This window comes from Oryzias melastigma, linkage group LG24 (assembly GCF_002922805.2).
Source record: "Oryzias melastigma strain HK-1 linkage group LG24, ASM292280v2, whole genome shotgun sequence".
Taxonomy (NCBI): domain Eukaryota; kingdom Metazoa; phylum Chordata; class Actinopteri; order Beloniformes; family Adrianichthyidae; genus Oryzias; species Oryzias melastigma.
The window spans coordinates 4085044-4098404 of record NC_050535.1 but is presented as its reverse complement, the minus strand read 5'-3'; the positions used below and the strand labels follow the sequence as shown (position 1 = coordinate 4098404).

Here is a 13361-nt window from a genome sequence, read left to right as displayed (position 1 = left end):
AAAAAATACATTTTTTAATGGGATTTTCATGAAATTTCACACACACATTGCCGAGTTTAGTTAACAACCACAAAGGAAGTTTTGTTGACCTTTGACCTTGGGATGAGATCACCATCTTGAATTAAAAAGAAAAAAATCACTTATGAATCCTCAGCTCAAGCTGAACAAAATGATATGACACACGATATAACCAAATAAGGAATGTGGGCGTGGTTAGCAAAAAACCTCAGTTGCTAAGGAAATAAAAAAATTACTTTTGCCGATTCCTCTAAAAGTTACATAGACCTGTGTGTCATACTCAGGCGATAAAAAAATGTAATGGTTGCTATGGAGATATAACAAACAGAAAAGCCGCCATTTTGAAAAAAAGTGATTTTTTTTTTTTTTTGTCGTGTGCAGTTCGGACCAGGCTTGCAGAGCACAAGAGTTAGGGGCGTGAACAACCCCACTCACAGCTCTAATTTTCTTTTTTTTTTTCCATCGTTCTTATGATGTTTGTGCAACTCTGGTCTGTGTGGGGGGGGGGGTCCGTCTCAAAAATCAATACGTGAACTTAGAAGCAAACAGTCTTCAAAAACAAGATTGATACTAATGGAGCAATCTGTTCGCACAGACGTACACATCTTATCTGCTCATAAATGGAGGCTACAGCCTTTCATCCGGACTGACTGAGTCACTGAGCATCAATAAACAGGAAGACAAGTTCCCACAGGAGTGGGTTTGTGTGATGCCCCAGATCTGGTTAGATATCCACAAACCCACATCTTTGCACACTTCTGCTAATGCAGCTTTATCTTTACATTGAATTCTAAATATACGTCACATCTACTTATTTATTTCCTCCCCTTCTTTTTTTTTGCTTGAGTCATTCTTTGACATTAGCAAACTACAGAAATAAATCTATTATTAATAGAATACAGCGTACAGTAGGAGCTTGCTTTTCAATTCCCACAGGACCAACCCGGAAGAGGATTTGCCTGTCTGTCTCTGAATACATAAACTCAGGCTCCATCTAACTGCAGCCTAAATATCCCACTTCAAATAAAATTAAAGATTTGACGGGTATTTCTGGAAATGCAATCAAGTTTTTGTTGAATTACTTAAAAAAAACTACAAAAATATCCAATTTTGTGAGTTTGTTTCACAATAAAGTCCATTTTTGCAGGAGTGCAAACTGCTTAAATCAACGTTAAACGCAGACGAGCTCTCAGATGACAGCAGATGACAATGCTTTTGCCAAACTCCCCTACTTTCTGCCTCTCTTCTTGAGTGTTTGATAAGAGCGCAGAGCTGCAGGGACATGAAGGCATGTGTGTGGGCTGCTGCAGTGTGTGGGATAAAAGCATCAAGGGTCCATGTGCAACACAAGAGTCAGAAGAGAGACGCTTTCTGCCAGTAAACTGCTTCATTTGCTCCAAGTTTGTAAAGTCAAATGAGAGAAATTATGAAAATACTGGGTTTGGTATAAGAGATATGTGGTTTTAGAAAAATGTTATATCTTTAAAAAAAAATCATATTTTTTTTGCATACATTTAATTCTCAAATAACCAAATTTGTGGTGAAAATAGATTTTTTTAAATTAACTACTTCAATAAATGATGAGAAAGACATACTGCAAACGAGTTGATACTTTTTTTAAGAGATTAAAGATATTTTTAATGTTTTATCTTTGCTCTATACCTTTCAAAGCTTTTCTCAAGATCAGAACAGTTGAGATTTTTTTCCTCATTAAGAGCTAGGATCTACAAATAATCAATAAAATGAGTCAAAATCCTAGAAAAACTTGATTTTTATCAAACAAATGACACATTTTGGTCATTGTAAGGTTCAGTTTTTGAAATGGAAATATAGATTTATGTTCTAAGAAAAATAGCTAGTTTTAGATTTTATGATGATTTATTGTACTTTTATTAAGATATTCTCACTTTTTATGTTTAATTTTTGCCCTAAAATGAATCATAAATTATTTTTTTCCTCATCAATCAAAATTGACTACAATAAGTAAATAGAAACTCAAAAAATATAAACTATTTGCATAAAACTAGCAAACAAAAAGACATTTTGGGCTGTTTAACGTTCAATTAAAGTATTTCAGCTTTTTATCTCATTTCCCCCCTTTTGAGCACTTATGCAGAACTCCATTCTTGGAAAGTTTTTGCTGCATGCACAGATCATTTTACTACTTTCACATTATTTTCTTATGTTGAGGCTACCTTTTTATGCAGTAATAACAAACAGGGGAACTTAATTATGAAAAAAGTGGAAATTCCTAAAGATGGAGAATAAATCCTTTCTTCCCCCTTTTGAGCACTTACGCGCAACTCCTTGTTTTTAATCTGTTTACTTGTTAAGTAAAATTATTTAATGCCTGCACAGATAATTTTATTACTTTCTAGGTATTTTCTTATTTTTAGGCGACTTCTTTTTACATTAATAACAAGCAGACATTTAGTATAAAAAAGTGGGAATTCCTGAAGATGGAGACCAAATCCTTTCTTCCCCCTTTTGAGCACTTATGCGGAACTCCTTGTTTTTAATTTGATTTCTTGTTTAGTAAAAATGATTTGATGCATGCACAGATAATTTTACTACCTTTCCAAATATTTTCTTGTAGGCTATCTTTTTATGCAGCATTAACAAGCAGAAAAACACAAGTATGAGCAAAAGGGGAAATTCCTGAAGATGAAAACCAAATCCTCTCTTCCCCCTTTTGAGCACTAATGCAGAACTCCTTGTTTTTAATTTGTTTTCTTATTAAGTAACAAAAATGTGCTGCTTGCACAAATAATTATACAACTTTCAAAATACTTTCTTTCTTTTAGGTAATTTTTTTATGCAGTTACAACAAGCAGAAAAATTTAAGTATGAAAAAAAAGGGGAATTCCTAAAGATGGAGACCAAATCCATGAACACACATTTTAAAAAAGCATGCAACAAGTTGCAGATACTTTAAATTTTTGCAGAGTTCTGTTGCTGCATTATGAAAACACAGATTTCAACCAAAGGGAGGAGAAAATGTGGAAAATGCGAAAATTCTTTTCCTGTTGTGAGAAGAGCTAAAACATAATCAGGTGAATCAGTGTGAGAGAAGGTCAAAGCCGGAACTTCAAGTCATTCTCAAAACCTTCCCCAGATACAATCAGACAAAAGAAAAAGCGACCAAAAAGCACAAACAACATCACAACAAACTCATCCAGCGTTTATTTATTTCAGAAACTTTAATACTGCAATCACTGCAAATGTTTTTTCCATACTTTTACACTTTACAAAGACAATGGCATTTGAGATGTAAACAGTGGTATTTTTTTTGTAAAATTATTGGTCTTCAGAAAAATATCTTCCAACAGTGTGAAGCCCCGCCCCCTTCGTGGGCTGTAACCGCCGATGGCAGAATCCTCCTGCTTCCCGATGGAGGGGGGTTCGTTCACGAGGAAATGACGGAGCGCCATTTCTGGCAGACCGCATCGATTCTCTGCTCCGAAACATTTCCGTAAACATTTCTAAAATCCTTCTGCCAAGAAATCTATACAAACAATCTATCTAAACGGAGAGGAAAGGGTCTTTAACGCCGAGCAGCTTGCTTTCTTAGTGGAATCGGGTTAAAAACACACGCGACCTTTTGACCTTCTTGAGATTCTTAAAACAGAACCGAGCGTCTGACTCACGAGTCCGCCCTGCAAACGTGCAGAACGAAGAACTTTAGTTTACATTCACCTTTTTCTCCAGCCTTAAGGGTTTCTGTTAAAGTGGCGTTTCGATGGCTTCTGAATGATAAGCTTCAACGGGAAAGGGGGCGTGCTTTACCTCTCGATCCAAACATCCGTCTAAAGGCACACGGATCCGTTTTGACGGCTTGTCCCAGGTGTGCTTTCATCCTCTCATCCAGCTGCTTTTCAAAGGCACGTCCCTAAAATGACCACCGGAGGCACAGCTGGATAGACTGATGTACATTCACACCGCCATATCCTTAGCTCCTCCCCTTTTTAAAAAAAAACTCCACCTGTGATTGTCTTCAAAAGCTGGCTTCGGGTTCCCGTTTGGCGGCTGATTGCTTGAGATAATATGGGAGGGGAAAAGAAAGTACAGCACTTTTACAGGTCATGACACTTCCACGAGTCACCACTAGAGGGCACTGAAAGCAACACAACAGCAGGCTGGCTCACCACGAAGCACAACGAAATACAGAATTAAAAAGCTTACAGTCAGCTGAGAAAGCCATTTAAATAATGCATGAGGAACTAAACACTGATGTGGGTTGTACTGTACGCAGAGAACAACTTATTATTCGGAGTTATAATACAAGGAAATAAATTAACCAAGAAAATAATCCCAACGGTTCATCCTGAAAGTGTCTGTTTTGAATCGACTGGTGATCCAGGCGGCGGCGGGATGGCGAGGAGGAGTCCTTGTTTTTCTCCTGAGTGGAAAAGGATGAGCAGCGTTCATCTTGTAAAGAAACTTCCCGTTTTGAGCTGCTTTTCCCAGAGAAAATTCCTTCTTTTTGAGAAACACCAAACTGCAGCAAAGCACTCCGTATCAGATATGTTTCTGTTTTTTTGTTTATTTTTTTGGCACTGCTCGCTGATGGCTTTTAAACAGAACCCCCTGTTTGAGGGTGTAGAGACACTGAAGAGTTTAGAAACATATCAAGAAAAAAAAAAGTGGTTTTCCTTCAGAATAAAAGCACGTCGGTGGAACGCCGTCCGTCCTGCGATGCAAAAATGAGATCGCTCCCTTTACGAATGTAGGAAACCAAAGCGGTTTGGCTCCAGATTCTCTCATCCGGTTCTGATTTTCAAATATAAACGGAGAAATCAAAATCCGAAAAAGGCCAAATGCTTTAAGAAAAAGAAGCAAAAGCTGTGGGGGGAACGGATGAAGGAGGAGGCGGCGAGCGGGTTCACTTATTAGCAAAACGAAGAACAAAATTTTCAAAAAAGGGAAGCAGAAGCGATCTCTCGAGTCACCCAGACGGCCTTCTGCTGCAGAACCAGCGTTTTGGGTGAAGGTTCCATTCCCTGTGTGCGAGCGCGTCGTTTGGAGGCGGGACTCAGTTCATGTCGATGGTGTTGAAGACCCACTCGGTGAACTTCTTTAGCTTGGCGGCGGACGTCTGAGACTCCTCCTGCAGCCTCTGGTTGTCCTCCCAGAGCCGCTTGATCTGGGACTGGAGGCGGAGCTTCTCCTCTCGCTCCTGTGGCAGAGGAGACGGTTAAGTCCAGTCTCAGAAAAAGCAACAAAAAGATTCAAAATAATGATGTAATTAAAAAAAAACTTATTTGAACCAGGAAGTGAAGTTTTTGGAATCATTTGGATCATTCTGGAGCTTCAGAATCCATGTGAGGAAACTAAGTACAGTATTTTCCGGACTATAAGTCGCGCTTTTTTTCATAGATTTTCCAATGGTGCGACTTATACTCAGGAGCGACTTATAGTCCGGAAAATACGGTAATTCTAAACCTTGTGGATCACCAGCACTAAAAGAGTTACTTTTATTTTAAGTTTTGAGGACACAGAAGCTCAAAAACTGCGTGATTCAAATGATTCAGTCTGGGAGTTCACTTTCAGAGCTGAACCAACTTATTTCAGTCACATTCCTAAAACTCATTAAGGACCCACTCCAATGACAACTGTGTTCTTAACACGTTCTTGTAGTATTTTTCTCATGATGGAGGAGACATAGAAAACAGAGGAATCTCAGAGCAAACCGAAGCTCAGTCTGACTGGAAATGAACCGATACCACCTCCAAAGAGGAGATGGTTCCTGGTGAGTCCCTTTTCTCCCGGATTATCAGGGGAAATGAACTCTGGTTCACCTTAAGCGAACCAAATGTGTCCAGTCTGAACACACCCTGAGTTTCTGAGTATTTCTATGTTCAAATCGTAACGGATCATGAGAACCGGTGGTTTGAAAAAAGTAGAATTTGGTCTACTTGCAGACAAATAGATGAACAGCTCTTATTTCTCGCTTCTTTTATGTTTTTTTTTTTTGCTACGCTAATGTAGCTAGTGCCATAGAGTATAAACAAAGGCATGCTGGGAAATTAGCTAGGCTAACTTCTGAGCTTCAACCCAAAAGAGAATTTCTTATGAGAAAATATGTCACAAAAACAACATCACAGGCTTTTGAATTTATAACTAAAACTTGCATAATTTTAATAAAATGTTCAGTTAAATCAAATTTCATTAGATTTAAACCAATATTTCTCACCTTCTTCAGGTCCTCCTGGAGCATCTTGACCATGGCTTCTAGTTTGGTCACCTTTCTCTCCAGCCCGATGTGACCCTCGCTGAGAGAAAATAAAGGTTATGAAGAGCGAACAAACCCCGAGCATCAAGCTAGAAGACGTTTCATCACCTGGATGCGGGTCGCGACAGAGGAACGGCCTGCAGCTCGATGTGAGGCTGCAGCGGGCTGGACGCTCCGCTGCTCCGGTGGTTCGAGTCCCCGAACACATAACTCCTCTGGACTGCAGACGGAGAACAAACACGGAAACGGTCAGAAACGGAGAAGAAGACGGTGCTGGACGTACGACGGAGGCGCCTTCTTTACTGTAGTGCGTGTTTCGCTCGTTCTCAAAGGTGTTGGCCACATCCACCAGGTGAGTCCACTCCAGAGGACTTTGCCGGTCGGAGGAGGGGAGGGGCATCAGCTCCTGGGGGAGGGGTCCGCGGTGGCGCTCCACCAAATCCACCAGTGACGTGTCAGACGCCGACAGGTCGCCTGTTAATTCAGAATATGGGAAGAGCGAGACGTGAATCTCCACCGGCGCACGTTTCCGGCGAGTCCCGCTCGCGTCTCCTCCGTCTTACCATGGAGCTTCACGCCCAGTTTGTAGGAGGGTCGGCGCAGAGGGACGCCGCGGGTGGTGGGAGAGCGCGGGAGGGTGGAGCAGCTGAAGAGGACGTCGGCGCCGTGGGATGGCTCGACTATGGAGTCGGTCAGCGAGGGCAGGCGCTGGCCGCGGTAGATGCTCTCGTCTGAAAGAGTGCGGTGGAGGGAGCGGCGGCGGCTGAGGGGCTGGGTTTGGGGAGACTTCTGCCCGTGCTGGGAGAAAAAAAAGGTGAAAAACCAGAAAGAAACAACTTCTGTTCTTATGGTGTAAATGTGCAGACCTTCTCCTTGTGCTTCCGTGGAGGAGGCGGGCTGTCTGGAGCGGCGTGCCTCTTCACGTCCTCCTCGATGGTCGACTTGGCGTGAGGCTGAGGCAGATGCATGTCTCTGAGGGACGGGCGAGCCGCCGGCGTTGGAACCATCTCCCCTCCACGTTCTTCAGGAGATTTCCTGAAATACACAAAAACACACTTATAGTCACAACAAAAGATTAAATTGTATGTATTAAAATAACATAATTCAGCTTCTGATAATATAAGCTCCATGCAATTCTCTTTTTAGCCACAAGAGGGCAATCAAGCATTATCAATGTTCCTATTTTGAAACAAACAGATTCATACATGTTTGTTTGGCAATTAAGCAATAAAATAATTTAAACAATTTCCCACTTATGATAATTAATATTTTGACTTTTTTTTTAAATACTCCTAACTTTTTGTGTCAATTTATCTTATGCATGAATCAGCTAATTTTAAATGTGGACATTTTTGCTTCTTTAAACTGTTTTTTCTTTTATTATTTTTTGAAAAAAAAAAGAGAACATTAGACTAAATGAAAAATTTCTTTAGTGTCTCTAAACTTTCAACTACAATAACTTCAACATATTCTAACATTCTTTTGCTCAGCTTTGCGTAGAATTCTGAGAAATCTTTAAAATTGCTTTTAAAATGAAATAAAAAAATATTTGGATTAATTTGCAAAAAAAGTAAGTCAATAGAACAAGAAAAAGCTGTATTTTTGGGGGCTAGAAATGGCATTAAAACTTCAAAATATGGCTGCGGTAATCTAATCTATGTTTTCCATGTGATTATTATGCAGTTCTCTTAAACCTTTCAGCACTATAACATCTTCCAACAATAATATAGTTAAACCTTTTTTCACAGGATAAAATAGTAAATGTTTTTTATTTTTTGTTTCTACATTATTTTAGCAAAGATTCAAAACTTTTTTTAGACATTCAAGATGTGCCGTCAGGTTGGACGTCCTTTAACTTACTTTTTGCCATAATTTTTACAGTTGAGAAATCATAAAATTCAAATTTGTCTTTTCTTTGGACATAAAAACCTATATTCTAAGAAAAAGTGCTACTTCAAAATTTTAATGCAGAATTATTAACACTAGTTTTTGTCACTGTAATCAAAATAAATTACATTTAGGTTCATAAAAAGTCAAAAAATACAAACTATTTGCTCAGAACTAGTAAATAAATACGTGTAATTGGGCTGTAGAACACTCGGTTTGGTTTATTTTTTTTCTTTTTTTGAATGCTTGTTTCTAGGTTTTCATTTCGTATTATAACATATTTTCTTCTCAAGAATACTTTGATTTTTCTGCGTTTAGGCGACCTCTTTTTCTAGTGAATATTATGATGAAAGTTTTTCCTTTAACAGTTAAATAAATGTTTCTACGCTCTAAATTCTCTTTCTAAACCGTGTCAGTGAAAACGGACCGCTCTGCAGCTGTGTTCTTACTTCCGCGTGTCTCCGAAGTCCACAGAGTTGATGGTGGATCCGGGCTTCCTCCAGCCAATCAGATACTTGGACTGAGCTCCCTGGCGAGGGTAGAAGCTTTTGGGTCCGGGGGAGACGGAGGACTGAGAGGACGGGGAGGTGGCGGAGGAGGACGACTCCTCTCTGGGAGAACTGTGGCCCGAGTGCCTGGAACAGAAGACGGGGAAAGCGTGAGGTCATTTCTCTGAGCTGAATCCAGGAGTCAGCAGGTGCTGCTCAGAACCACTAAAGGGAAAACCGCAGAAAAGGTTCCAGCTGCAGGATTTAGACACCTTTTCCAGATCTTAGGAAAAGCTCGACTCGTCTTCCACATTTCTAAAGGCCAAAAGTGAAAAGATGAGGAGGGATCAGAAAGGAGGCGGAGCCTGAGTGCTGAAACAGCCTCAAAGGTTTACGTCCTCAGACGAACCCCGCTCATCGTCTTTAGAGGCAGATTTCTGGATCATTTATAGATGAGGGGAGTAAATGATTTGAGGAGAACCGGACTGAGCTGCTGGCTTCGGGTCTTCAGGTCCAGTACTCTGGATTTTAATGCCACTGATGTTCCAGCTGGAACGGCGTTTATGAACTACAGCAACGTGATCTTTTTGGATCGTTCACCAGTTTGTTTAGACGGTTTAGAATTAAGATTTTACAAATTTACAAGCTTATTGACTAGATGTTAGAACCATTGACTATATGTGAACTGGACTATAGGCGACTGCCTTACTTCCAGTTCCAACCAAATGAAGTCAATTCAGTCGCCATTTTGTCACAATACGCACACCGCCATGTTGGAACCAGGGACTGATTTATAATCTGTCGATCAAATGTTCGCACCTTCTACTTTTATTGAGGCATCTCATTGGTCAGTTTATAACTTAAGTAACTTGCAATAAAAAAATCAAGAATATATAAAAAAAAAAGAACAGAGCAAAAGAATAATTCTTCTGACAAACAGAATGACTACGTAAAATATGTTTATTTCTCTAGAGGAGTCTGAGGGATTTTGGTTTCTTGGAACACCGAGTGGGAGGGGTCACTCAGTCCAGTTCACATCTACAGTCAATGGATAAAACATAAATCAGATACATACATTTTACATTAATTAATTTAAACAAATTTATTGAAATACTAAAAGAAATGTTTTGATAATTGGTATATAACTATGAAATTAAAAATAAAACATGATTCCTGACTTTTCCATACTTGAATATAAGTCACACATCTTGTCAAACTATGGAAAAAAACGGCTTGTACTCCAAATAATATATTAAATATGATTTTATTTTATGCAAAAGGTTTTTACTTTAATAAAAAACCTTCTCCTGGCAATTATGGCAAATTTGCTAACATCAAATTTGTAATAATGTTTTATTTCTATAGTAAATTCCTTCTCTTCCTGTAAATTAAAAAAAATAATAATAATAAATTGATCCTAAGTGGGTTAAAAATAACATTAACAAATAGTATAATTAACTACTTAATAAATAATTAAAGAAATATAAATAATTAAAGAAAAAAGAAAACTGAATGAGATTATTTGCAAATTTATTTAGAAAAACATTTATATGAATTGATCTAAAAAGCTAATTTTATTTAAATTTTGATTCAGAATATCAGTAATTCTTTTTTAAAATTGATAAATTTCAAACATTTTACAAATTAAATCTGAAATTCTGAGTTTTAGATCTCCTAAAAAACTGTACTTTCAATTTGTATTTTGTAATGCCTTTAATAACACTAATTTGGATTTTACTATTTAATTCAGGACTCTGCAATTTAGGACTGGATGGAAAAAAATAAAAAATATTTCTGTATAATTGGTAAAATTATACTGAGCATCTCAACCTGCTTTTCACACTAAAATAAATAACAGTAAGACAAACAATATTAGTTAAAATAGAAATCCTAATAAAAAATAAAATAAAAATGATGGCTAAAGTGATTGCTAAACTCTTTTATTTTTGTAAATATTTGTTAGAAACAGTATAATGCGACTGACCTGGAGTGGGACCCCGTGTCACTCAGACTGTAGGTGCTGCTGTCTCTGACGAGCAGGTGAGTGGGCGGGCTTCGTCCCGCCCCCTCCATGCTCCTCTCCGCCGGCGGGCCGGGTGACTCGGCGGCGGCGGGCGACCTCTCCAGCATCCTGCGCCCCCCCTCGGTGGGGCTGTGCCACGGGGACGCCGAGCGCTCCCTGCTCTCCCTGCTGGTGCTGGGCGCCAGCAGCGAGGTGGTGCTGCCGTGGTGGGAGTGGGGGTGGGAGTGGTGCGAGGCGCCGTAGGAGCCGGTGTCGATGCCGCTGTCGGCCGAAGCCCCCTGCAGGTAGCCTCCGCCCCCCAGACCGTTGGGTTCCGGCTCGCCCTGGTCGCCGCTGGAGCCCCCGCCGGTGCCCATGTCGTACCACTTGTCGCTGTCGCTGTGGCCGCCGCTGGACGCCGTGCTGGACAGAGTGTTGCTGCTGGAGTGACCCGAGTACGGGCCGTCCGACTGGAATCACAGACGGCGGTTAGCGCTTCGTTTGATCACCTCAGTAACCGTGTTAACCGAGTCTCACCTGGCTTCCCTTCTTCGGGGACAGGTGGATGACTTGCTCCTGCCGCTGGATGCGAGGAGCCCCCGAGTAGCCCTGACCAGACTTGGAAACCGGAGTCTCTGCAGAAGCGTTACACAATGAGCACAGCTGATACGACACATGAACAACCCCCCAGCACCGACGGGAGCGTCTGATAACACGTCAGTTCTGGGGATTTTCCTGCAAAAGCTTCCAGAAGACGCACAAAGAAGTCGTTTTCATTTTGCGTTTTTGTTCCGTCGTCCACCAGCGAAAAATCTTCAAAAGCAAAATAAATCAAACTGAAATTTCATCCTGCCAGCTCCGTTTCTCCTGGGGAAGCTGCACCCCACGAGAATGCTACGAGTCCTGAAGCCAGACTGCATAAATGGGACTATTGTGTAATAGCCTCCACGTTATGCAATAACATATACAGAGCAGGCAGTTAATGACCGGCACATCATGATGAGGAGAGGGGAAAAACAGGAGGAAAGTCTTCTGGGGTGAACTTTTATCTCCGAATTCTCATTAATCTGCATCGATGTGCTAAAGCCCACAGGCCTCTCTGCACTAATTAAATAAAGTTTTGAGTCTTTCTTTGAATCTCTCTGCATCTGCATCCACTGAACCTCAGTGGTTTTTATTTTATTCTAATGATTTCACTTTAAAGACAAAATTCATGAAAATTGTGTTATTGGTTTTTTTTTACATGTTCTTGTGGCATTTTTCTCATGATTAAGGACATATAATAGGAAAATTAAGCAAAAACTGCATTTCAGAAGTTTTTATTTTATTCATATCATTGTGAATCAGGAGCGCACATAAAAATAGTGTATTTTTTGTAGAATAAGTCGTGGTTCTTTGCCTAGTTTGGCCAGAGGTGCGACTTATACTCAGGTGCGACTTATATATGTGATTTCTAAAAAAAAAATAGCAACAATCGCTAGAGGGCTCAAAAAGTGTGAATAGGCATAATTAACCATAACAACTCTCCCTTTAAAAAAGTGGGATAAATCATAATTAAGCACAACTCAAAAGAATGATTAATCGTGATTAATCACAACCCAAAAGTGAGATTATTCACAACCCAGAAATAAAGGCGCGATTGATAGTGATTAATTACAACCCAAAAGCGTGATTAATCGCGATTAATAACAACCCAGAAATAAAGGTGCGATTAATCGTGATTAATAACAACCCAGAAATAAAGGTGCGATTAATCGTGAATAATTACAATCCAAAAGCGTGATTAATCGTGATTAATAACAACCCAGAAATAAAGGCGCGATTAATCCTGATTAATTACAATCCAAAAGCGTGATTAATCGTGATTAATAACAACCCAGAAATAAAGGTGCGATTAATCCTGATTAATTACAATCCAAAAGCGTGATTAAACGTGATTAATCACAACCCAAAAGCGCGATTAATCCTGATTAATTACAATCCAAAAGCGTGAATAGTTGTGATTAATCACAACCCAGAAATAAAGGCACGATTAATCGCGAATAATTACAATCCAAAAGCGAGATTAATCACAACCTAAAATCATGATGAATTTTGATTAATTACAACGCAAAAGCGCAAAGAATCACAACCCAAAAGCATGATTAAGTGAGATTAATCAGATTAATGTTTTTAATCAATTGACAGCACCATCTTTAATGTATTTATTTCTATAAACCTTCAACATTTACATTATCAGAACACAGTAGAGTCATAAATAAACGTAGTAAATGCTCGTATTGATTTGATTTCATTGTGAAATTGGTGACGTCATATTTGGCATTTATAAAAAGAGTAGCGAGCATGTTGTCTGAAGTGATTTTAAAATTCAGGAGACTAAATAGTCCTGCACTTTATAGTTTTTAGTAGTTATGGATTAGGGTGGGAATTTGGACATATCTGAAATGATTATTATTGTAGTGAAGCCTGCACATATTCCATGTTTTCATCTATTTCGTTATGATTTCTGGATTAAATGTCTCGTATTTTGTTAAAAAAAATTTCCCAAAAGTGTGACTTATAGATGACTTATTTTTTTTTTTTTTTTACGGTATTTGTGACGTAGCATAATCATAGTTAAAAGACCACTAGGAACGCTTTGAATCTTTAAGAACATCATTTGGTTAAATTTATCTTTTGTGGAGCTAAAAAAAAAATCATAAAGTGGAAAATCGAGCATGTAATTACTGATTAA

General features: G+C 39.2%; 1 protein-coding gene across 3 annotated transcripts in view; it reads right to left on the bottom strand.

Moving 5' to 3' along the window:
- Window positions 1-3178: 3178 nt before the first annotated feature.
- sipa1l1 (signal-induced proliferation-associated 1 like 1) overlaps window positions 3179-13361 on the bottom strand; it is a 79182-nt gene continuing 68999 nt past the window's right edge. For 2 of the 3 annotated variants that reach the window (XM_036210402.1, XM_036210403.1), the window contains 9 exons: window positions 11165-11262; window positions 10610-11097; window positions 8587-8772; window positions 7117-7285; window positions 6814-7048; window positions 6554-6733; window positions 6359-6470; window positions 6212-6290; window positions 3179-5194 (listed from right to left, as the gene is read on the bottom strand). In XM_036210402.1, coding sequence (XP_036066295.1) covers window positions 5051-5194; window positions 6212-6290; window positions 6359-6470; window positions 6554-6733; window positions 6814-7048; window positions 7117-7285; window positions 8587-8772; window positions 10610-11097; window positions 11165-11262 — 1691 coding nt within the window. In that variant the 3' untranslated portion in view covers window positions 3179-5050. The remainder of the gene's footprint in view (window positions 5195-6211; window positions 6291-6358; window positions 6471-6553; window positions 6734-6813; window positions 7049-7116; window positions 7286-8586; window positions 8773-10609; window positions 11098-11164; window positions 11263-13361) is intronic. The other variant, XM_024290808.2, reaches the window with a different exon arrangement.